Source organism: Eschrichtius robustus, chromosome 14 (assembly GCF_028021215.1).
Source record: "Eschrichtius robustus isolate mEscRob2 chromosome 14, mEscRob2.pri, whole genome shotgun sequence".
NCBI lineage: Eukaryota > Metazoa > Chordata > Mammalia > Artiodactyla > Eschrichtiidae > Eschrichtius > Eschrichtius robustus.
In genome coordinates this window covers 20221531-20246809 of record NC_090837.1, presented here as the reverse complement: position 1 = coordinate 20246809, position 25279 = coordinate 20221531, and the positions used below count along the sequence as shown (strand labels likewise).

The 25279-nt window shown below is 40.0% G+C and overlaps 2 protein-coding genes across 5 annotated transcripts in view; both read right to left on the bottom strand.

Moving 5' to 3' along the window:
- Nucleotides 1-241: 241 nt before the first annotated feature.
- On the bottom strand, nucleotides 242-10426 carry LOC137776174 (solute carrier family 5 member 4-like). Its single transcript, XM_068562422.1, has 7 exons — nucleotides 10413-10426; nucleotides 9104-9127; nucleotides 8857-9006; nucleotides 6558-6726; nucleotides 4668-4883; nucleotides 1633-1735; nucleotides 242-1248 (listed from the first exon to the last, which is right to left on the bottom strand). The coding sequence occupies exons 1-7, from the start codon at nucleotides 10424-10426 to the stop codon at nucleotides 1034-1036; spliced, it is 891 nt and encodes a 296-aa protein (XP_068418523.1). The 3' UTR covers nucleotides 242-1033.
- Nucleotides 10427-11317: 891 nt separating this feature from the next.
- Nucleotides 11318-25279, bottom strand: part of LOC137776849 (unconventional myosin-XVIIIb-like) — a 74365-nt gene continuing 60403 nt past the window's right edge. Inside the window, exons 9-10 of one of the 4 annotated variants that reach the window (XM_068563547.1) lie at nucleotides 23443-23606; nucleotides 11318-12851 (exon numbers count right to left, since the gene is read on the bottom strand). In XM_068563547.1, the coding sequence (XP_068419648.1) occupies nucleotides 12697-12851; nucleotides 23443-23606 (319 nt within the window). In that variant the 3' untranslated portion in view covers nucleotides 11318-12696. Of the gene's footprint in view, nucleotides 12852-23442; nucleotides 23618-25279 lie in introns of those variants that run through there. The other 3 variants (XM_068563549.1, XM_068563548.1, XM_068563550.1) reach the window with 3 other exon arrangements.

Here is a 25279-nt window from a genome sequence, read left to right as displayed (position 1 = left end):
GTGCAACTAAAAAGAATGAGGGATACCTATATGTACTGATAGGTGAAGATTTCCAAGATAAATTTTATATGGAAAATCCAGTCACAGAACACATAATGTCAAAATAAAACAGAAATAAAGACAGAGAAAGACATATATTCAAGTAACAATGCAAATAAAGAATTAATGTTAATATAGAAAATTAGATTGTATAATTATTGCACAACTCTGTGACTATTCTAAAATAGACTTAATTGTACACTTTAAATAGATTATGTGAATTATATTTTTTAAAAGTAGTCTAAAAATCAAGAAAAATATAATTAGCCTACTTTAAAAAATAGTCTAAAAATCATGGGAATTCCCTGGTGGTCCAGTGGCTAGGACTCAGCACTTTCACTGCCAGGGCCTGGGTTCGATCCCTGGTTGGGGAACTAAGATCCCACAAGCTGCGTGGTGTGGCCAAATTAAAAAAAAAAAAAGTAGTCAAAAATCAATGGCTGGATATGCTAACATTTAAATGGTGAGGGATGGCTTTATTTGAGATATAAGCTAATAATATCCAGTAAATTCATAAACATATTTACAACTTGGATTTTCAGCTCACCTCCCCTCAACTATTAGGAAGTATTTCTATTTTCACTGAGATCAATGAAGGGGAGACAGGAGGGGAAGTTCACTTTTACAGATGAGGAGGTTACTATGTGAGGCAGAGCTGGGAGAGGCATTCCTTCTAAGTGGAAATCTCTGGAAATTGCAGAAAGCAAGTGTAAGGTAGGGCAATCTGCCTGGTGAGCTATAAAAAAAAATTTAGACACAGAGCTTCCAGTTTATGTACACATAGAGTCAACTCACTGGCTTTCTAAATTATCAACTGTTTCTTTTTCTTTACTGACACAAAGGAACAACAAAAGCTAAAAACCAGGTCTATAGTCATTTCATTCAATAAAATTACCAACTGCTTATCTGCCTTTGCAACACAAAAAACTATACAAGTGGAAAATCAATAAAATTATCCCTTGCTTAATAAATATTCTAGTAACTCAGATAGAGTTCAGGCAAAATAGCCATGGACAAAGACTGCCATTGCCAGGAGGATGATGGCATTGATGTTCACTACAGTCCTCCATAAGGGCTTCTCAGATGTGTCTGTCAGCTTCTTCTTCTGGGCTTCTTCCACCTCTTTGCTCAGCTTGGGGCCTTTCCTCTGCAAACCACAGAACAAGTCATAAGCCTTCCTGAGACATCCATGAGTTTCCTCAGGACTATCTGAAATGAAGAAATGAACAAATGATCACAAAACATGCGAAATAAAATTCCTGTCAATGTAGTACAGGTGGTTGTAAAGAATGATTATAGCCACTTCTAAGTGTTAGAGGAATCCCTGAGAAAAAGCTGGCAAACAGATCCATGGATAGATGGTGGATGGATGGACAGACAGACTGACAGACAAGTGGATGAAGGGATGGATTTTATATGTAATAAATTGTCTTGGTTGTTGGGAAAGTGATATTTCAAAGTTTAAGTTTACCATAAATCTAAGAGCTTCTTCAGAAGCCGAATTTCATGGAATTAAAACAAAAAACGAAAAACCTAAACAAAGCCAGGTACATAGAGTTTCTATGTGAAAACCAAATGTAAACCAGGTATTACCTTCATCAACACCATCATCAGCTTCTTCGTGTCTTTTCTCTTCTGAATCTAAATCATTTCGTTCCTCTGTACTGTTCCGAAGAGCCCAGCACAGGCAATACCGCTAACCAGAGACCAGAGACAAGCACATTAGTGATAGGCAAGTGTTTACAATAACGTAATGATACATTTGTTAATTGTATAGTGCAAAAAATCGAACAGCACAGAAAAGTATAGATAACAAAGAAAAGATCTTCCACCACGCTCACCCACGATAACAACACTTACCATTTAAAATTATTTCTGTTAAAATTTTTCTGGTAGTTATTAAAAATCATCAATAATACGTTTAAAACCCCTATTTCTGGATTTACAATTTCGTAAATTCGAAGATTTATCTAATTTTTGCTAGACTCTGGCTTCACTCATTGTCCCTATCACTCAACTATTACAGGCTTTCAGTTTGTTGAGCGGTTACTTTTTCAATTTTTAAAATATCTCACACTCTCTCTGGATCCATCATGTTTAGATAGTATCTGTGTGCTATTATTAAGTTCTGATAGCAATTTATACCCTTACACGTTCCTTTTCCAACCTCCAAACTTCTCTCAGCACTACTTTTATTTTAAAACAGTTAAGCTTTATAGAATTTTAATTGCTTTCTGTGAATATATTTAAGATTTCCATGCTTACTGTTGATTAAAATTTTTGAAAGTAAATGGCTAGCATTTATGCTATGATGTAATTTTCTGTGTGCCATACATCCAAGAAGTGATTGGACACATGAATAAATACCAGCTCTAGGTCATTCTAAGGAAATTGTTCTAAGTGTCAAATGAGTTTTTAAAATGATAATCCATCATCTGCTCAAAGTCATGCTTAATTTTAACTGTCCTCATATTTGGCTCGTGACTTTCTTGTTATTAGAATTTGTAATTGGCTTTCTTTCTTTTTTTTTTTAATACATTTATTTATTTATTTATATATTTATGGCGGTCTTGGGTCTTCGTTTCTGTGCAAGGGCTTTCTCTAGTTGCGGCGAGCGGGGGCCACTCTTCATCGCGGTGCGTGGGCCTCTCACTATCGTGGCCTCTCTTGTTGCGGAGCACAGGCTCCAGACGCGCAGGCTCAGTAGTTGTGGCTCAGGGGCCCAGTTGCTCCGCGGCATGTGGGATCTTCCCAGACCAGGGCTCGAACCTGTGTCCCCTGCATTGGCAGGCGGATTCTCAACCACTGCATCACCAGGGAAGCCCTGTAATTGGCTTTCTTATTTGTTGTTGACATACACGCATATGCTTCCACCCTATCACTACGATTCCTAACAGCTTCATATAAGGTTCGTAATCATAGTATTATTTTAGTATAAAAAGCCATTTTCTTTGCAAAAACTCTCCTATTGGGGCTCCTTGAATTCCTGTTCTAACTTGGATTAGGTGCTTTCTAGTCTTGCTGAAAACCTATCACCCTGAGATTTTTCTTTACTTCACTGCTAGGTTAGGTCAACACACTCACTATTCACAGCTTTCTCCAAAATGACTACTGATTTTTATCAGTTCATTTTGAAAGTTAAAACCTCACAGTATATTACTGAAACAACAACATAAGCTAGATAAATGGTCTCATTGGTCCTTCAGACAAATTCTTTTTCTAAATGTGAATAAATAAATGATGGTCATATCTATTGTCATGAAAGTGTTTAACATTTACATTTATTTCTTTTAAAACTATGATGTGTCTTCTAGTGTTCTTTCATATATTCAGCATAAATATTTAGTTTTAAGTCCTGGTGACCTGTCTTTGCTAAAGTAATTTGAACCACCCTGTGCCTCAAGTTTCTACATCCACAGTCTACTGGGCATTCCTCGAGGAAATATGCAAGTAAGTATTGCTTCAAAGATTGAGTGATAAATGCAAAACATAAAAGTTATAAACATTAGTAATAAATTCAAACCATATCAGTATATAAGAAACATTTAAATTAAAAAATGACTAATATTTGCTGGTCCTCAATGGTGCCTTCCCCCACAGATACCTCTTATTAAAAGTTTATGCTTTAGGATTTTTTTCTATGCTTAGACAAACATATATACACCTACATGTATTTTATTTTTGAAAAGTGATATTGTTCAATACTATATTGTTCTGCAAGTGTTTTTCCCACTTAACCATATCATGGACATTAAAAAAAAAAAAAATAGAGCTCCTCAGGTTCTTTAACAGCTACATACAGTCAATGTAGTTTTATTGTGTACCCATTCCACTAGCAATGGAAATTTGGATTGTCTCCATCTTTTTCTATTAGAGACCTTTTGCAGAGAAAAATCTTTATATATACATATAAATTTATAATATATATAAATTCATACTTGTACAAGTATTTCTACATAATAAATTCCTAAAAGTGGGATTGTTGAATCACAGAGTATGAGCATTTTAAAACAGATAAATATTGCCCAATTGCCTTCTTACAAATTATAAAACTCATATACTCACCAACAGTTTTGGAGAGTGGGCATCTCCCCACCTCCTGACCAATACTGGACATTATTCATATTAAATCTTCTTACCAATTTGAAAGGCCAAAAAATTCGTCTTGTTCTATTTTTCTTTTTCCTGCTCCCTGGTATCATGTGCTTTTTAAAAAAGAAATCTCTGTGCCAGTATTTGTGCTTATATTAAATTCTACTCACTCCCAAACAGGCCCAGCCCAGATGACAGCTCTGCTGTGACGTCTTCCCCAGTCTCTTAGGCAACACTAATTACTGTCCTCCTGGTACCCTATAACAGAGGTATAGATTTACCTCCCAACTGTATTGTGAGGTTTTTTTTGAAAATGAAGCCCATTTTATAATCCCTTATTTCTTTCTTAATTCATTGGTGCTTTGCACATACTAGGTACAAATTGTTGTTTTGTGGAATGACTGGATGATAATATCTTAGGTTCCTTCTAGCTCTAGTGGTCCTATGATTCCATTGCATGGGCCCTGGACACCAGTCGAAGCTTTAGAAGGCAAAGAATTCTTTTAAAATGAACACATCTATTACTCATTACTCACATATACATCAGGAATGGGTTTTGTTAATAGGGAAATTCCCAGGATGACCAGTATGGAAACAAAAAAGAGAATGAGGGCAAAGTACAGATGGTGTACTCCACAGATGTCTTGGGGGCAGTGACTGGCAGCCAGGCAACTCCCTGTTCCATAAGCAAACTCTGCGATCATACGAATGAGGCCGTTCACAAATCCAATAATTAGACCCCAGAAGGCTCCCTGAGAAACAAGAATAAAATTATTGTACTTAGAAAAGATGAGACACTCATTCGAGTAAGTCATAATTATCATCCTGTCTGCTTTCTCCACTAAGGGCCAACAAATGGCTAACCTTGACCACAAGGTTATCAAAGCAGGGAAAAGTTGAAAATACGTGTGTCCCCAGTGGGCTGTCACTCTCTGTGGTTCTGAAATATCATTCCACTGTTGGTTCTCCAACTCCAGGACACTACTGCCTGACCCAAACTGAAGTTTTCTTTGAGTTTGATTTTATATGTAGATTTTAAAACTTGTGATTTATTTTGGAGAGTAAACATAACTATGCTTTATGTTACACAATTTAAAGAGTTGGTATTAGTTTGACAGCTCTATCACGTTTTTGACAATTAAAAGCATTTATTTTCTCTGAGAAGTTGGTGGGAGTAGAAACACGTATCCCTGTTCCCCTGATCAAGATATTATGTTTAGGGATGAAATTGAGTTATTTGTATTGAGGTGGATGGACCTAGAGTCTGTCATACAGAGTGAAGTAAGTCCGAAAGAGAAAAACAAATACTGTATGCTAACACATATATATGGAATCTAAAAAAAAAAAAAAAAAAAAAAATGGTCGTGAAGAACCTAAGGGCAAGACGGGCATAAAGACGCAGACCTACTAGAGAATGGACTTGAGGACACGGGGAGGGAGAAGGGTAAGCTGGGACAAAGTGAGAGAGTGGTAGTGTATATATGGACATATATACACTACCAAATGTAAAATAGCTAGCTAGTGGGAAGCAGCCGCATAGCACAGGGAGATCAGCTCCGTGCTTTGTGACCAGCTAGAAGGGTGGGATAGGGAGGCGGGGGAGGGAGGCAGACACAAGAGGGAAGAGACATGGAGATGTGTATATGTATAACTGATTCACTTTGTTGTAAAGCAGAAACTAACACACCACTGTAAAGCAATTATACTCCAATAAAAATGTTTAAAAAAAATGTTTAGGGAAAACAGTATTGCATAGAGATTAAGAGTATGAGCTTTGGATGGAGGAAGACCTTAGTCTGAATCCCAAGATCCCACTTACTAATATTAAGTAACATATGGAAAGCACATATGTATTAACCTCTCTGCACCTGTTCCTCATTTGAAAATTATGATTATAAGGCTAATACCTGGGAACAAGTAAGCGATTAAATGTACGTGGTCCATAATAGTCAATCAATTATATACATCATAATATAAACATATTTTGAATCTTTATGAATGTGGTAGATTTTCTTCTAAGTACTTCATGTTTTAAAAATCTTTTTTAATCCTCACAGCAATCTTTTAAGGTAAGCACTGTGATTATCTTAATTTTACAGAAAGTCAAATGGTTTGATTAAGATCAAAAAGATGTTAAGTGGTAGAGCCAGGATTGGACCCTGGCAGTCTTACTCCAAAAGTTGTGTTTCTCAGCTCTGTGCCAAGGATGTATACACTATGTTGTAAGATATATAAAGACTACACTATGAGTGTGCACTATATATCAACACCCTTTAGTGAGAATCAGGAATTATGGTTGACCACAACTGAAACTGAGATGGGCCTTGAGTTGTATATACAGGGTGGAAAGAATGCATTTTTTCACCAGTGAATGAAATAACTTTTTCTCACTCCAGCAGGGGAAAAGTTTCCCGATCTTCACTTACCTGTTCATTGACTCTTTTACAGAAGATGGCAAGCAGGAAGACAGCTGCAATTGGAGGCCCAAGGTAGCTAGAAATGGATTCTATGTAATGGAACAGTTGTCCATTTTGAGTAACCTGTACTAATGGGACCCACACAATGCTGATTACAATTAATAGCATGATAAATAGCCTGGGAAGAAAACAAAATGATTTAAATATTAAACAAAAGCTTATTGGTACTTCCATTATGCTTTAGTTCTTGAATTCATTCTGTGGCCATTCACTGACTTTCCAAATAAAATCAAGCTCCTTGACCTCACATGAAGCCATACTATGCCTAGTGATTATCTGTTAGTAAAATTCTAATAAAGCAATTGCTTATCTATAATTAGTCATAATATCTTCAACTATGAGATTAAATATTCAGATGTCAGCAGTTGATAAATCTGTACTGTGATTTATGCAATATATCAATTAAAAATGCAACACACTATTTCTGTTAATAAGCAATTATTTGCATGATAAAGAAAGCAGACTCCTATTTTGGTCTTTTTTCCTAGCTTGAGAGAAATTAAGTCAGTTTGCATAGGTTAGAATTAAAACACCCTCTATTGCAGAATGCTTAGTGAATTGGCCAGAAATGCTAATTTGTGCATTTTACTACTTGAGTACTTTGACAGGTAGAGAAAATTAGTTAAAATATTGATAAGCAGTAAAAACCTATTAGAGGCTCCTGGGGTCCAGGGGTCATGACTGATTAAATTTTCTAAACTCCACAAGATTCTTAGGCTTGTTGTGTAAGTAAGCAAACAAACATAATTTACTGGACTTTCTGTAAAAGGTTATCACTACTCTGTGCTCACCTGAAACAGAGAGCTGGGGATTGGGAGAAGAGTGGGGCAAGCATTTGGGCAGGAGACTGAGGCACAAGTATCTCATTTAATCTTTACAAAACCTCTGCAACCTTGCAATAACTAAATGTGATAAACCGTGGGAAGTCTGAGCATGATGCCTAGAACACAGTAAGGATTCAATAGATAACACCACTATTCTAGTTATCATCATTGGAAAGCAAATCACATGCCTCCCTTGCTCTCTTATCTTTGATTGATTTCTATCACACATGGAATGAAATCCAGTCTTGTTATGGCTTAAACGGCCCTGCATGACCTCACCTCCCTTTACCTTTCTGACTGTGTTTCCTATCTCTCCCAGCTGCACCTCACGTGCCAACCTCACCCCTTGTGGTCCTCACACACACCACACACATGACTGTTGTAAGAATGCAGCACTTACTGTTCTGTCCACACAGAGCCATGCAACTCACTCCCACACTTCTTTCAGGGTTGTGCTCAAATGTTACCTCCTCAAGACTGGACTTCCTGAGCATCTGTCTTAAGTAGCCACCAGCCTTTAATCCTGTTTTGCTTTTCTACCTAACACTTTTTGTTATCAGGTATAGAATATATTTATTGTTTACCGTCCCCACAAAGGCATAAATCCCACAAAGCGGGAAATTATTTTTCACATATATGTCCTTTTTTCACATTTGTATTCTGGGATATAGTAGACATTTAATAATAGAGAGAAAAAGAAAAACTCATTAATTTATCATTGAAACTTAAAGGAGACTGATGCCCAAGACCATATTCTTCTTAGTGGACCACTGCATCTTGGGCCTGATGAATTCTAGTCCAATACTTTCTCCACCACAACAGCACAGATATCTTATTTTTCTTCCTCTCCTTTGTCCAGAGTCAAGATCTGGACTATGTAAGCCCTTGGAATTTTCCCCTCAAGTGCTTAATTTACTAAAGCAACTGTAACTGTATTCAACAATGCACAATCTTTTAAACAGGTGGTCAGTTTCTCCTGACACCCCATTTCTTAATGAATGCAGTTGATAAACTCCTCTGTAGTAGTGTGTGGATGGTTTAATCTGTTACTTCCTTCATGTGATATTCATGGAAACTTCTAGAGACAATACATTAGTCTATCAGAGTAAGCGGGAAGTTTATATCCCATGAAAAACACTGATAAGAGTTTCATGAAGATGTGGTTGGGAGATGGTGTGAGGAGAGGAAGAAATAAGAAACAGAGGCATTTGAGAGTCTGGAAAAAGCAACTATTTCATTTAAAATATGGCCCCAAATTTTGTATCTAGAAAGATAAAGTTGGATTAAATGTCCTCTAATGTCTCTCTCCCCCACGCTAGAACTCTATGACTAGTTTACCGAACCCAAAGATGAGGAGGCTCTTGTTCATTTCTATATCTGCGTTTTTCCAGAGAAATTTTAGGCAGAAACAAGGAATGTCTCACCGTCCAGCTATAAGGAGCTCTTTCTCTGATGCCTGCCTCCTAATCTTGGTGTAGCGATCAATGGTGAAGAGGGTGCTGGCGTTATTGAAGATGAGATCAGGGAGCTCATGAGAGAGGCCAACATGACCGACAGCATCAGGCCGTGCAACCCTGGGGCTTGGAGAGGGTGCAGTCACTAGTTAGAAATTGGACACCGTGATCTACGAGGGCCTTGCCAAACCAGAGTTGTTCAAAGATAAAGTCTCACCTGGAACATTCACTGACTGGTGTGCTTGTCGACACACGTCATTACATGGCATTTCCTGCATATTTCCTGGTGATTAGACAATAATCCAGCATAGAATTTTAGTTATAAATATAAATTTAGAGATCATTTGAAAGAGAGGAAACAGTGTTCTACCATCTTTCTTTGGGGAGGAACTCTTGTCTTCCTGAAGGTTGGGGAACTGGAGAGGGAAAAGCCTAGTAGGAGGTTCTGTTGAAGAAGTCTTTGGTGGGCAAAGCAGAGTTTTGAAATATTGTGGCAACTTCACCCTTCAGTTGCCTCTACCTATTAGTAATGCCCCATAGACCTCCCAAAGTCTGGAAGGGAGTGGATGGGTGATGTCACTTGTGGGTCGTGCTCCCTTCCTCCTGACAATGCTCACGTGGGTCAGGGAGGAGAAAGGTCACAGAAGTGTTAGCCAGTCTTTGATGGGTCTAAGGTACAAGGTCACCTGGTCACTACTGAGCCCCTTACCCTACTCTGTTTTTGTTCACCACAGATCACCTTCTAGCATCCTAATAACTTACTTATTTCACATGTTTTCTATCTCATGAAACTGGAATGTGAGTTTTAAGGGATAGGGGATTTTGTGCCTACTTCACTGAAGTTTTCTGAGCACAGTGTCTGGCACATAGTAGGCACTGAATAAACAGTGGTTAAGTTAAATAGATTGAGGTCTATTATTTGGGTATCACTGGTCTAAAGAAAGCAGGATGAATAGTTAACCTCTAGTCCTCTAAATTTATAAGTTTATTGCTATGAAACTCTTTTATTGATAAATCCATCATTGATGGATTACCTTGATCATAGTCTTGAATCCAGAGGCGTTCTTCTAATAGGAATTATGTTTGTTTCATTTCTGTATTCCCCAGGCCAAGAACAGGGCTGGTAGCCTATGGAATGTGCTCAAGAGAGGTTTGATGAAGACAATGGCATTAATGGAGGTAAGAATTATGAAGGATTATACCATAACACTTTCTCATGACCCATCTATAGACCTGAACTCTGAGGCAGTCCCAGCACGAAGATTTTTTTTTCCAGCTTTATCAAGGTATGATTGACAAATAACAATTGTATGTATTTAAGGTGTACAACGTGATGTGACATGGTTACCAGTCAGACTAATTAACATATCCATTACCTCACACAGTCACCATATTCTTGTTTTGTGGTGATGATACTTGAGCTCTATTCTCTTAGCAAATTTCAAGTAAGTAATACATTAACTATAGTTTCTATGCTGTATATTAGGTCTCCAGAACTTATTCATCTGATAACAGAAAGTTGGTACCCTTTGACCAACATCTTCCCATTATGCCCCCACACCCCTCCCCTCCAGCCCCTGGCAACCACCCTTCTACTCTCTGCTTCTAGAAGTTCGACTTCTTTAGTTTCCACATATTAGTGATGTCATGCAGTATTTGTCCTTAGGTGCCTGGCTTATTTCACTCAGTGTAATATCCTCCAGCTTCATCTATGTTGTTGCAAGTGGCAGGATTTCCTTCTTTTTTTAAGGCTGAATACTTTCCCCTTATCTACACCTCTATCTATCTATCTATCTATCTATCTACCTACCTACCTACCTACCTACCTACGTATCTATCTATCCATCTCTACCTAGCATCACATTTTCTTTATCCAGTCATCTGAGCATGGACATTTTCTTACTGTTGGGCACCAGATCCATCACCAGCATTGGGTAAGCATAGTTAGAGCAGCCGACTTCAGTGCCACAGATTTTCACACATTCAGAAGGTACAACACAGGCCACCTTCTCTGAGGGGGGATTCAGATAAGTGGGTTCAGTGAGTGGGGCCCAAACAGGTAAGATCTACAACCTCTGGACATAGAGACAAGTCATAAGATCATGGGTGAGAGGAATAACATTTGCCTGGAAATTAGATTCAACTTTGAACTCCACACTATGGATTTGCTCCCTTTTTGCCTAGAATATGACTTCCTAAGTATCTCACACCTGTAGCTCCCTGTGCACTGACCTAAGGAGCAGGGTTCTTCTTTGGGATGTGGCCCAGTTAGAGCATTAGAGCAAACAGAGGGAGCTGATCCATTCTCCAACAAAGCTGCAAGAGCATAAATCCTCCAAGGAGCACAGAACTCCAGAGATGAAACCATCCCCCACCCCTACTCCCACCCTCACCCCCCCGACCCCCCGACCACAACACCTAGGAAGTTGGTCTTATGTCCAGTCACCTAGCCAGTGTTTTTGCACCTATGCCTAAGAAGAAGTGTCACCTGTTATGGTTGCTGGGGTGACTGCCCCATGTGGGATTGTGGGATGATGTCTTACTTCACTGTGGCATTTGCACAATATCTTGATTTTTTTTTTTTTTTTGCTTAAGCAATATTATGACAGCAGACAGAAAAACTTGATAAAAAACCCTACCCAGAATGCCAATACCTTAGCACTTTAGCTTCTTTTAGTTTTTCAATATTCCTCTCTAATCCTTTTCCACCAAGAAATATATATTTTTTTGCATAACTATGGTAATTGTTGAGGTAATATTTTGTAGTCTGCTTTTTACTTCTAACATAATAACTTCAGCATTTTCCTAAGTTTTGAGATAGTCTTCAGTCTCTTGTGTGCAATTTTCTATAAAGAGGGATACAATAATTTCTTTGGCCATTCCCTACTTGTTGGATATCTACACTTTCTTTACTATTATAGACAACACTGTAAAGTTGCAGTTAAGAACAAAGAAACATTTTACTCCTGCTGTGCAGGGGAGTCATTTCAATTTAACACCACACCACATGGAAACACTAGCTCTGAAATAAACATCATTAAAATAAATCAAAACAAAAAAATAAGGGTGGGTGGGGATTGAAGCACAAGGAATACCTAGGAGGAGCCATTTACAATAAAATGTATCATTTGAAAAAAAAAAGGTGATTTTCATTTTAACAAAATTTTAGCTAAATAACTGATGCCCATTTGAGAAAACATGAAGTGGATTCAGTGTTATATGATGGATTTCCCCACTAGAAACCAGAGGCCTTGATTAGCCAAAAAATATTCAGCTATATTTCTCTCACCCTTCATAATAAAGAGCTGATTTTTTAGGAAGATTTTCAACATCAGTAGTTACTCTCAGCTGACTCAGAAGTTAGAGTACCCAAACAACCCAATTCCAAAGCAATGAAGGTCAGTCCAGTTCTCCAACCATCTTGGAAGAACCAAGAAGTGACAGTGAATCTCACAGACTTTCCCAGTCAGAAATGTCTTGGACTCAACCATCACAGCTCACTCAACTTATGTTTTCCCAGTTTACCTCATCCTCCTGCATTATCCTCTAGACTAGCTTAAATCCAAGCCACTCATGAAAACAGGACTCACAAGCTCAAGTATCTGCAAGGAGACAGGCACACAGTACAAAAGAAATAAGAGAACAGAATGTCAAGTATGCCAAAATTTCCTGCTTCTAGCCCTCTGTACAAGCTGTTCTCTCCACTCTGGATTCTGTTTTTACTTTCACATGTAATGGGTTTTCTACTTTATCAAAATTTTGATATATCTTAAAACCACTACTCAAATTCAAGCATAATAAAAAGAGAATTTACGGATTCATGACTTTCCTGTGTACAGAATGTGGCTGATCATCCCTGGCATCACCATGAGAAACACGGGCAGCAGCTTCAGGTACCCACACATGACGCAGGTGGACTTCACGTGAGACATGTCCTTGCCCGATAGGCAGCACTGCAAAATGACCTGCCAGGGAAACACGATGTAGTCACGAAAAATCCAGAGGATGACTTCAAAGAAGGGGAGTGCCTCTTTTCAGAATTAATGTTACAATAAGAAATAGAGTCATGACTAGTGAAAAATAATGGGCTTCAGAGTAAAATCAGAACTTGAATCCTTGCTCCTCTTACATGAGTGTTTGACTTCTGTGAGTCTCAGGTTTCTCATCTCTAAGTAGGGTTATCTCTTGTAGGGCATCCTGAATATTTGGTATGTTTGTAAGACTCTTGGTATATAGAAATCAATACGCATCACTACTATTAAAACAAGTAAACATGTTTTAATGTAGCGCCCAGGCTGTATTGCAACCATGGCCGTGTGCTCCTCCAGGTACAAAGTTGTCACTACTGATTTTTGCCACAAGTTGTGTGTTTAAGTTGTGCATTTGATGTCGTAGGCACTAAATAAGTCATATACTCATCAGTTTCTCTCTACTGTTTTTTTTTGTTGTTGTTGTTCAAGGTCTTCAATTTTTTTTTTTTTTGAGTTTTATAGATTTTACTTATCTCTGGAATAACCACAAGAAATTCATTTAAAAATTAAATTCTAGCTTAAGACATGTTTCCTTGACATTTTGTGTGTGTGTGTGTGTGTTAGCTTCTGCTTTATAACAAAGTGAATCAGTTATACATATACAATATGTTCCCATATCTCTTCCCTCTTGCATCTCCCTCCCTCCCACCCTCCCCATCCCACCCCTCTAGGTGGTCACAAAGCACCGAGCTGATCTCCCTGTGCTATGCGGCTGCTTCCCACTAGCTATCTATTTTACCTTTGGTAGTGTATATATGTCCATGACACTCTCTTACCCTGTCACATCTCACCCCACCCCCTCCCCATGTCCTCAAGTCCATTCTCTAGTAGGTCTGTGTCTTTATTCCCGTCTTGCCACTAGGTTCTTCATGGCCTTTTTTTTTTTTTTTCTCCTTAGATTCCGTATATATGTGTTAGCATACTGTATTTGTTTTTCTTTTCTGACTTACTTCACTCTGTATGACAGACTCTAACTCCATCCACCTCATTACAAATACCTCCATTTCATTTCTTTTTATGGCTGAGTAATATTCCATTGTATATATGTGCCACATCTTCTTTATCCATTCATCTGTCGATGGACATTTAGGTTGCTTCCATGTCCTGGCTATTGTAAATAGAGCTGCAATGAACATTTTGGTACATGACTCTTTTTGAACTATGGTTTTCTCAGGGTATATGCCCAGTAGTGGGATTGCTGGGTCATATGGTAGTTCTATTTGTAGTTTTTTCAGGAACCTCCATACTGTTCTCCATAGTGGCTGTATCAATCTACATTCCCACCAACAGTGCAAGAGTGTTCCCTTTCCTCCACACCCTCTCCAGCATTTATTGTTTCTAGATTTTTTGATGATGGCCATTCTGACCGGTGTGAGATGATATCTCATTGTAGTTTTGATTTGCATTTCTCTAATGATTAATGATGTTGAGCATTCTTTCATGTGTCTGTTGGCCATCTGTATATCTTCTTTGGAGAAATGTCTATTTAGGTCTTCTGCCCATTTTTGGATTGGGTTGTTCGTTTTTTTGTTATTGAGCTGCATGAGCAGCTTGTAAATCTTGGAGATTAATCCTTTGTCAGTTGCTTCATTTGCAAATATTTTCTCCCATTCTGAGGGTTGTCTTTTGGTCTTGTTTATGGTTTCCTTTGCTGTGCAAAAGCTTTTAAGTTTCATTAGGTCCCATTTGTTTATTTGTGTTCTTATTTCCATTTCTCTGGGAGCTGGGTCAAAAAGAATCTTGCTGTGATGTATGTCATAGAGTGTTCTGCCCATGTTTTCCTCTAAGAGTTTGATAGTGTCTGGCCTTACACTTAGGTCTTTAATCCATTTTGAGTTTATTTTTGTGCATGGTGTCAGGGAGTGTTCTAATTTCATACTTTTACATGTACCTGTCCAATTTTCCCAGCACCACTTATTGAAGAAGCTGTCTTTCCTCCACTGTATATGCTTGCCTCCTTTATCAAAGATAAGGTGACCATATGTGTGTGGGTTTATCTCTGGGCTTTCTATCCTGTTCCATTGATCTATATTTCTGTTTTTGTGCCAGTACCAAACTGTCTTGATTACTGTAGCTTTGTAATATAGTCTGAAGTCAGGGAGCCTGATTCCCCCAGCTCCATTTTTCGTTCTCAAGATTGCTTTGGCTATTCGGGGTCTTTTGTGTTTCCATACAAATTGTGAAATTTTTTGTTCTAGTTCTGTGAAAAATGCCAGTGGTAGTTTGATAGGGATTGCATTGAATCTGTAGATTGCTTTGGGTAGTAGAGTCATTTTCACAATGTTGATTCTTCCAATCCAGGAACATGGTATATCTCTCCATCTATTTGTATCATCTTTAATTTCTTTCCTCAGTGTCTTATAATTTTCTGCATACAGGTCTTTTGTCTCCTTAGGTAGGTTTATTCCTAGATATTTTATTCTTTTTGTTGCAATGGTAAACGGGAGTGTTTTCTTAATTTCACTTTCAGATTTTTCGTCATTAGTGTATAGAAATGCAAGAGATTTCTGTGCATTAATTTTGTATCCTGCTACTTTACCAAATTCATTGATTAGCTCTAGGAGTTTTCTGGTAGCATCTTTAGGATTCTCTATGTATAGTATCATGTCATCTGCAAATAGTGACAGCTTTACTTCTTCTTTTCCGATTTGGATTCCTTTTATTTCTTTGTCTTCTCTGATTGCTGTGGCTAACACTTCCAAAACTATGTTGAATAATAGTGGTGAGAGTGGGCAACCTTGTCTTGTTCCTGATCTTAGTGGAAATGGTTTCAGTTTTTCACCATTGAGGACAATGTTGGCTGTGGGTTTGTCATATATGGCCTTTATTATGTTGAGGAAAGTTCCCTCTATGCCTGCTTTCTGCAGGGCTTTTATCATAAATGGGTGTTGAATTTTGTCGAAAGCTTTCTCTGCATCTATTGAGATGATCATATGGTTTTTCTCCTTCAATTTGTTAATATGGTGTATCACATTGATTGATTTGCGTATATTGAAGAATCCTTGCATTCCTGGGATAAACCCCACTTGATCATGGTGTATGATCCTTTTAATGTGCTGTTGGATTCTGTTTGCTAGTATTTTGTTGAGGATTTTTGCATCTATGTTCATCAGTGATATTGGCCTGTAGTTTTCTTTCTTTGTGACATCTTTGTCTGGTTTTGGTATCAGGGTGATGGTGGCCTCGTAGAATGAGTTTGGGAGTGTTCCTCCCTCTGCAATATTTTGGAAGAGTTTGAGAAGGATAGGTGTTAGCTCTTCTCTAAATGTTTGATAGAATTCACCTGTGAAGCCATCTGGTCCTGGGCTTTTGTTTGTTGGAAGGTTTTTAATCACAGTTTCAATTTCAGTGCTTGTGACTGGTCTGTTCATATTTTCTATTTCTTCCTGGTTCAGTCTCGGCAGTTTGTGCATTTCTAAGAATCTGTCCATTTCTTCCAGGTTGTCCATTTTATTGGCATAGAGTTGCTTGTAGTAATCTCTCATGATCTTTTGTATTTCTGCAGTGTCAGTGGTTACTTCTCCTTTTTCATTTCTAATTCTATTGATTTGAGTCTTCTCCCTTTTTCTCTTGATGAGTCTGGCTAATGGTTTATCAATTTTGTTTATCTTCTCAAAGAACCAGCTTTTAGTTTCATTGATTTTTGCTATTGTTTCCTTCATTTCTTTTTCATTTATTTCTGACCTGATCTTTATAATTTCTTTCCTTCTGCTGGCTTTGGGGTTTTTTGTTCTTCTTTCTCTAATTGCTTTAGGTGCAAGGTTAGGTTGTTTATTCGAGATGTTTCCTGTTTCTTGAGGTAGGCTTGTATTGCTATAAACTTCCCTCTTAGCACTGCTTTTGCTGCGTCCCATAGGTTTTGGGTCGTCGTACCTCCATTGTCATTTGTTTCTAGGTATTTTTTGATTTCCCCTTTGATTTTTTCAGTGATCACTTCGTTATTAAGTAGTGTATTGTGTAGCCTCCATGTGTTTGTATTTTTTACAGATCTTTTCCTGTAATTGATATCTAGTCTCATAGAGTTGTGGTCGGAAAAGATACTTGATACGATTTCAATTTTCTTAAATTTACCAAGGCTTGATTTGTGACCCAAGGTATGATCTATCCTGGAGAATGTTCCATGAGCACTTGAGAAAAATGTGTATTCTGTTGTTTTTGGGTGGAATGTCCTATAAATATCAATTAAGTCCATCTTGTTTAATGTATCATTTAAAGCTTGTGTTTCCTTATTTATTTTCATTTTGGATGATCTGTCCATTGGTGAAAGTGGGGTGTTAAAGTCCCCTACTATGATTGTGTTGCTGTCGATTTCCCCTTTTATGGCTGTTAGTATTTGCCTTATGTATTGAGGTGCTCCTATGTTGGGTGCATAAATATTTACAATTGTTATATCTTCCTCTTGGATCAATCTCTTGATGATTATATAGTGTCCTTCTTTGTCTCTTGTAATAGTCTTTATTTTAAAGTCTATTTTGTCTGATATGAGAATTGCTACTCCAGCTTTCTTTTGATTTCCATTTGCATGGAATATCTTTTTCCATCCCCTCACTTTCAGTCTGTATGTGTCTCTAGGTCTGAAGTGGGTCTCTTGTAGACAGCATATATATGGGTCTTGTTTTTGTATCCATTCAGCCAGCCTGTGTCTTTTGGTGGGAGCATTTAATCCATTTACATTCAAGGTAATTATTGATATGTATGTTCCTATTCCCATTTTCTTAAATGTTTTGGGTTTGTTATTGTAGGTGTTTTCCTTCTCTTGTGTTTCTTGCCTAGAGAAGTTCCTTTAGCATTTGTTGTAAAGCTGGTTTGGTGGTGCTGAACTCTCTCAGCTTTTGCTTGTCTGTAAAGGTTTTAATTTCTCCATCACATCTGAATGAGATCCTTGCTGGGTAGAGTAATCTTGGTTGTAGGTTTTTCTCCTTCATCACTTTAAGTATATCCTGCCACTCCCTTCTGGCTTGCAGAGTTTCTGCTGAAAGATCAGATGTTAACCTTATGGGGATTCCCTTGTGTGTTATTTGTTGTTTTTCCCTTGCTGCTTTTAATATGTTTTCCTTATATTTAATTTTTGACAGTTTGATTAATATGTGTCTTGGCGTGTTTCTCCTTGGGTTTATCCTGTATGGGACTCTCTGTGCTTCCAGGACTTGATTAGCTATCTCCTTTCCCATATTAGGGAAGTTTTCAACTATAATCTCTTCAAATATTTTCTCAGTCCCTTTCTTTTTCTCTTCTTCTTCTGGGACCCCTATAATTCGAATGTTGGTGCATTTAATGTTGTCCCAGAGGTCTCTGAGACTGTCCTCGGTTCTTTTCATTCTTTTTTCTTTATCCTGCTCTGCAGTAGTTATTTCCACCATTTTATCTTCCAGGTCACTTATCCTTTCTTCTGCCTCAGTTATTCTGCTATTGATCCCATCTAGAGTATTTTTAATTTCATTTATTGTGTTTTTCATCACTGCTTGGTTCCTCTTTAGTTCTTCTACATCCTTGTTAAATGTTTCTTGCATTTTGTCTATTCTATTTCCAAGATTTTGGATCATCCTTACTATCATTATTCTGAATTCTTTTTCAGGTAGACTACCTATTTCCTCTTCATTTGTTAAGTCTGGTGTGTTTTGACCCTGCTCCTTCATCTGCTGTGTGTTCTTCTGTCGTCTCATTTTGCTTATCTTACTGTGTTTGGGGTCTCCTTTTCACAGGCTGCAGGTTCGTAGTTCCCGTTGTTTTTGGTATCTGTCCCCAGTGGCTAAGGTTGGTTCAGTGGGTTGTGTAGGCTTCCTGGTGGAGGGAACTAGTGCCTGAGTTCTGGTGGATGAGGCTGGATCTTGTCTTTCTGGTGGGCACGTCCACGTCTGGTGGTGTATTTTGGGGTGTCTGTGGCCTTATTATGATTTTAGGCAGCCTCTCTGCTAATGGATGGGGCTGTGTTCCTGTCTTGCTAGTTGTTTGGCATAGGGTGTCCAGCACTGTAGCTTGCTGGTCGTTGAGTGAAGCTGGGTCTTGGTGTTGAGATGGAGATCTCTGAGAGATTTTTGCCGTTTGGTATTACGTGGAGCTGGGAGGTCTCTTGTGGACCAGTGTCCTGAAGTTGGCTCTCCCACCTCAGAGGCACGGCCCTGATGCCTGGCTGGAGCACCAAGAGCCTTTCGTCCACACGGCTCAGAGTAAAAGGGAGAAAAAAACAGAAAGAAAGAGGCTATAATATAGTGAAGTAAAATAAAGCTATTATAAAGCAAAGCTATACAGACAAAATCTCACCCAGAAGCATATACATATACACTCACAAAAAAAAGGAAAAGGGGAAAAATTAATATATCCTGCTCCGAAAGTCCACCTCCTGAATTTGGGATGATTCGTTGTCTATTCAGGTATTCAACAGATGCAGGCACATCAAGTTGTTTGTGGAGTTTTAATCCGCTGCTTCTGTGGCTGCTGGGAGACATTTCCCCTTCTCTTCTCTGTTCGCACAGCTCCTGGGGTTCAGCTTTGGATTTGGACCCGCCTCTGCGTGTAGGTCGCCTGAGGGCGTCTATTCCCCGCCCAGACAGGACGGGGTTAAAGGAGCAGCTGCTTCGGGGGCTCTGGCTCACCCAGGCCGCGGGGAGGGAGGGATATGGAGGCGGGGCGAGCCTGCGGCGTCAGAGGCCGGCGTGACGTTGCACCAGCCTGAGGCGCGCAGTGCTTTCTCCCGGTGAAGTTGTCCCCGGATCACGGGACCCTGGCAGTGGCGGGCTGCACAGGCTACCGGGAGGGGCGGTGTGGAGAGTGACCTGTGCTCGCACACAGGCTTTTTGGAGGCGGCAGCAGCAGCCCCAGCGTCACACGCCCGTCTCTGGGGTCCGCGCTGATTGCCGCGGCTCGCGCCCGTCTCTGGAGTTCGTTTAGGCGGCGCTCTGAATCCCCTCTCCTTGCGTGCCGCGAAACGAAGAGGCAAGAAAAAGTCTCTTGCCTCTACGGCAGCTGCAGACTTTTTCCCGGACTCCCTCCCAGCCAGCTGTGGTGCGCTTACCCCTTCAGGCTGTGTTCACGCCGCCAACCCCAGTCCTCTCCCTGCGATCCAACCGAAGCTGAGCCTCAGCTCCCAGCCCCGCCCGCCCCGGCGGGTGAGCAGACAAGCCTCCCGGGCTGGTGAGTGCTGGTCGGCGCCGATCCTCTGTGCAGGAATCTCTCCGCTTTGCCCTCCGCACCCCTGTGGCTGCGCTCTCCTCCGCGGCTCCGAAGCTTCCCCCCCTCTGCCACCCGCAGTCTCCGCCCGCGAAGGGGCTTCCTAGTGGGTGGAAACCTTTCCTCCTTCACAGCTCCCTCCCACTGGTGCAGGTCCCGTCCCTATTCTTTTGTCTCTGTTATTTCTTTTTTCTTTTGCCCTACCCAAGTACGGGGGGAGTTTCTTGCCTTTTTGGAGGTCGGACGTTTTCTGCCAGCGTTCAGTGGGTGTTCTATAGGAGCAGTTCCACGTGTAGATGTATTTCTACTGTATCTGTGGGAAGGAAGGTGATCTCCGCGTCTTACTCTTCTGCCATCTTCTCTCCTCCCCCCTCTCTCTACTGTTATCAGGCAATTGTCCCTATGGGAAATCAAGCTCACTGACATAGAAACACCAGAGTCAGGCAGCCACTGGAATAGAACTCTGAGATATTCATCTCTAGATTTCTTCAGACCATTCTGAGGACCTCATTGAGTTATGAATCAAGTATGATGGTCCTGGGAAAATGAATGTACATAATTTCATAATTTCTACTTAAGTTGTGCAATTTCTTGATTAAGAATTTCCTAGCACAGCAGAATTTCTAACCATAATTCCATAACTTCTTTTTTTTTTTTTAATTAATTAATTTATTTATCCATTTATTCATGTCTGTGTTGGGTCTTCGTTTCTGTGCGAGGGCTTTCTCTAGTTGCGGCAAGTGGGGGCCACTCTTCATCGCAGTGCGCGGGCCTCTCATTATCGCGGCCTCTCTTGTTGCGGAGCACAGGCTCTAGGCGCACAGGCTCAGTAATTGTGGCTCACGGGCCTAGCTGCTCCGCGGCATGTGGGATCTTCCCAGACCAGGACTCGAACCCGTGTCCCCTGCATTGGCAGGTAGATTCTCAACCACTGTGCCACCAGGGAAGCCCCCATAACTTCTTGACATTTTTCTCCTCAAGGAATGTCATAAAACAGGGATGTCTTTTTCTGCTTAAGTCTGTTTGGAGAGACAAGTCTGTTAGGGATAGCAGCAGTGTTATTTAGTGCTGGTGGAGCAGGCGATATTTTTAGACAGAGGGCTGTAAGCTGATGGTTGGAGGGGCAACACAAATTACAGGTGAGGAGAGGAGCCCTGTCAGCGGACAAGCAGGTTCAGCCCCCAGATCTAAGGAAGAATGTGAGGCCACTTATAGGAAGCAAGTCAGGGAGTCAGAGGCAAAATACAAATAATAAAGATAGTTCCAAAAATCAATGGTGAAAGGATGCTTTCTTTGGCAGATATGTTGAGAAAATCAGTTTATTATATAGAGAAAAAGCAAACTAACACTAACATCGCATATGACCATTGATTCAAAGTGAGTTAAAATTGTGAAATATAAGCTTGAGTTGACAGAGACTATTGAGGGAGAAGAAAACTTTAAAAAACAAGACATATATACACTACCAAATGTAAAATAGATAGCTAGTGGGAAGACAGCCACATAGCACAGGGAGATCAGCTCGGTGCTTTGTGACCACCTAGAGGGGTGGGAGGGAGGGAGACTCAAGAGGGAGGGGATATGGGGATATAGGTATATGTATAGCTGATTCACTTTGTTATAAAGCAGAAACTAACACACCATTGTAAAGCAATTATACTTCAATAAAGATGTTAAAAAAAAAAACGAGACAAAAAACAAACTCACATGCTATAAAAAGGAGCATCCAGAAAACAAAAAATAAGGTCTCGGAAGTTGTAAATACAAAGAAAAACTGGAAGATAAAATTAAGAAAGTCTCCTAGAAAGTAGAGCAAAAGACCAAGAGATGGACAAAGGGGAGAAAAGGTAAAAACACTAGAAAACCAGCTGAGGAAGACCTGCATCCAAAAATAGAAGGTCCCAAATAGAAGAAAACAGAATGGAAGGCATCAAAGAAAGAATCCCCCCAAATTATTCAAGACATCAATTACCCAATCAAAGAGGTCTCCAGTGGCCCATGATAATGGACAAAAATAGATCCACACACAATAGTACATTGTGGTGAAACTTCAAAACGCTGAGGACAAAAGAAAGACAAGTTTCCAGAGAGAAAAGCAGGTCACATCCAAAAGATCAAGAATAACTCCAGGCTTCTCACCAGTGATGGTGGAAGTCAAAATACAATCAATCTATGACTTTGGGGAAATTATTTCCAACCTACAAATGTGTACATAGCCAGAGGATCAATTTAGGAAGAGCTGCAGTGAAGATGTTTTCAAACATGCAAATTCACAATAAACGTACCTCCTCTCTTTCTCAGGAACTAGCTGGAGAATTCAATTGCTCAGAAATAAGAATTATCAAAGAAAGACAATGATGTGGAATACTGGAAATAGGAAATACAACCCAAGAATGAAGCAAAGGGAATCCCAAATATGGTAGTAAAGGGGGTTCTGGGTTAGGATGGGCACCAAGCATAGAGTACAACCTTACCATTTGTGAGAGGTAAAAGGTTTTGGGAGAAAACAAGGGATAGAGCTCATAGAATACTTGATGCGTTTGCTATAATTGAGAGGAGATTTAGGCAATTTGCAGAGGGTTTGTTATTGAATGAGTAATAACAAGAAAATTTAAAAGAAAGAATTTAGAATTATTTATTTTAGGGAAAATAAAAAGCTAGAGAAAAATCAATCAGAGAATATCATGTAGCTCAGCTGTGAGTTATATTTATGTAGTCAAAAAAATTTTAGCATTGAATGCAGATCTCACCAAAATTGTGAATTGGATCTATTGGGAGGATGGACGAACAGGAGGCGTGCCTGTGGGGGACTGAGGGTGGAAAGTTGAAAGAGCTTAAACCCTCTTCTCTCATTATGGGAAGCCAATAGAAAAACCCTAAAACTGGAAAACTAAGAGGGAGCAATACAAGCATTTATTTGAATCACCTGGGGATCAGGTTTACGAGCAAATTCTGATTCAATGGGTGTGGGTAGTATCTAAAAGCATTCATTTCTAATGACCTCCAAGGTGATATCTATGCCAGTTGTTCACGAACTATACACTGAGTACGAGGATTTAGAGAATAGAAATACATACCAAAATACTTAACTGAAGCAGCTGAAGTTGTCTGCCTTTGAGAGACAAGAAATAGGGTAGGAAGTTGGAACACTAGACAGCTATTTTTCATAATAAGCCTTGTAGAAATGTTTGGCTCTTTAAATGACGTGCATACGTGTGTATGAAATAGAAACTAGATGTTTTTCTATGAGAAGAGATAGAACAACATAAACATATTCACCCCCACCCCCGCCACACACACTTCACCTGATCTGTGCACCAGTACCACACAGCTACGACGGTCATTCCAAATATCATACCTGGCCATGGAATGTCTCCAGTGACAGCATCTCGGAAAATATGGAAGGAGTCTCCCTGAGGATTGTAGCACTTGGGGTTGATTGTCAGGTTGTCCCCCTCGACTATCGGATGGCATTCATGTACTTCTCTGTAAAACTCGTGTAGCCTTTGACTTCGGCAAAAGCTGAAAAGGCACTGGATAAAATGAAATGTTTCACAGAAATCTAAGACACCTGGTGTTCATAATTATTCCTTTGTGGTGGAAGTATCCAACAACCCCCAATCAGTCGTGTCAAATCCTCAGTGTCCTTCTCCCAGGACCATGTCTTTCTAGTACCTCTACTGGCATTAGCCATGCTATCACATTTCCCTTCACAAAGTACATAAAGCAAATCATCCATTAACTTTTCCTCTCATGGTGCTCTTGAAGATTTCGATTTAGTGTCTAGCCCTGTGGTAAAAATTAAACTGCTATCCGACAGACTGATATTGATGTTTCACAACCACCCGGAGCAGAAATGAACCTGAAGATAAGCTAACAGAGTGAGCCTAACAGAATTAGTCATCAGAAAGCCACAACTCATCTGAAAGGGCCAGAAGCCATGGTCACTCTTCCTGATACAGAGCCTGGCTGGTCAGACCTTATGGACACTTTGGTTTTCTGAAGCAATACTGTATTCTATGTTACAATAAAAATTTGGAAGGATAAGGAGCAGAAATTGGAGACAGCAGATTATGTGTGGTGAGGGGAAACAGTGAAACTCAGCCTGCTGGGAGAGCCTGGAAAAAGCTAGTCAGGTGTAGAAAAGAACCATAACGGATGGAAACCCTAGAAAGATGAGTCCAGACATTTGGGACAACTTATATAGGGTCAAATGACACAAAATTCATCAGAGTAAATTTTAGAGTGGTAGACATTACAACTCTACATTTGCAGAGTTGAGGTTGACAATTTACTTCTTCATTAGTTATTTAATTTAGCACTAACATGTTTGTGTGTGCCAAACATTGTGCTGGGATTACGTGCAAAATGAATGGGCAAGGCAGAAACTCAACCTAGTGCAAGATGTAGACAATACAAGGAAATTGTTTTCGTAGGGAAATACGGTTTGTACCAAAAATACATGGAGGACTTAGGAGATGAGAAAGTCCTCCCATAAGGACAGGAGAAGTGAGTCTTAGAGAGGCTGGTGCCAGAGTGCGCATCACTGAGGTCAGAAACCAAAGAACCATGAACAAGGATAACAGGAGATTGGTTCAAGATGGCGGAGTAGAAGGACATGTGCTCACTCCCTCTTGCAAGAACATCGGAATCACAACTAACTGCTGAACAATCATCAACAGGAAGACACTGGAACTCACCAAAAAAGATACCCCACATCCAAAGACAAAGGAGAAGCCGCAATGAGATGGTAGGTGGGGCGCAATCACAATAAAATCAAATCCCGTAACTGCTGGATGGGTGACTCACAAACTGGAGAACACTTACACCACAGAAGTCCACCCACTGGCATGAAGGTTTTGAGCCCCACGTCAGGCTTCCCAACATGGCAGTCTGGCAACAGGAGGAGGAATTCCCAGAGAATCAGACTTTGAAGTCTAGCGGGATTTGATTGCAGGACATTGACAGGACTGAGGGAAACAGAGACTCCACTCCTGGAGGGCACACACAAAGTAGTGTGCGCATTGGGAACCAGGGGAAAGAGCAGTGACCCCATAGGAGACTGAACCAGACCTACCTGCTAGTGCAGGAGGGTCTCCTGCAGAGGCGGGGGGTGGCTGTGGCTCACGATGGGGACAAGGACACTGGTAGCAGAAGTTCTGGGAAGTACTCCTTGGCTTGAGCCCTCCCAGAGT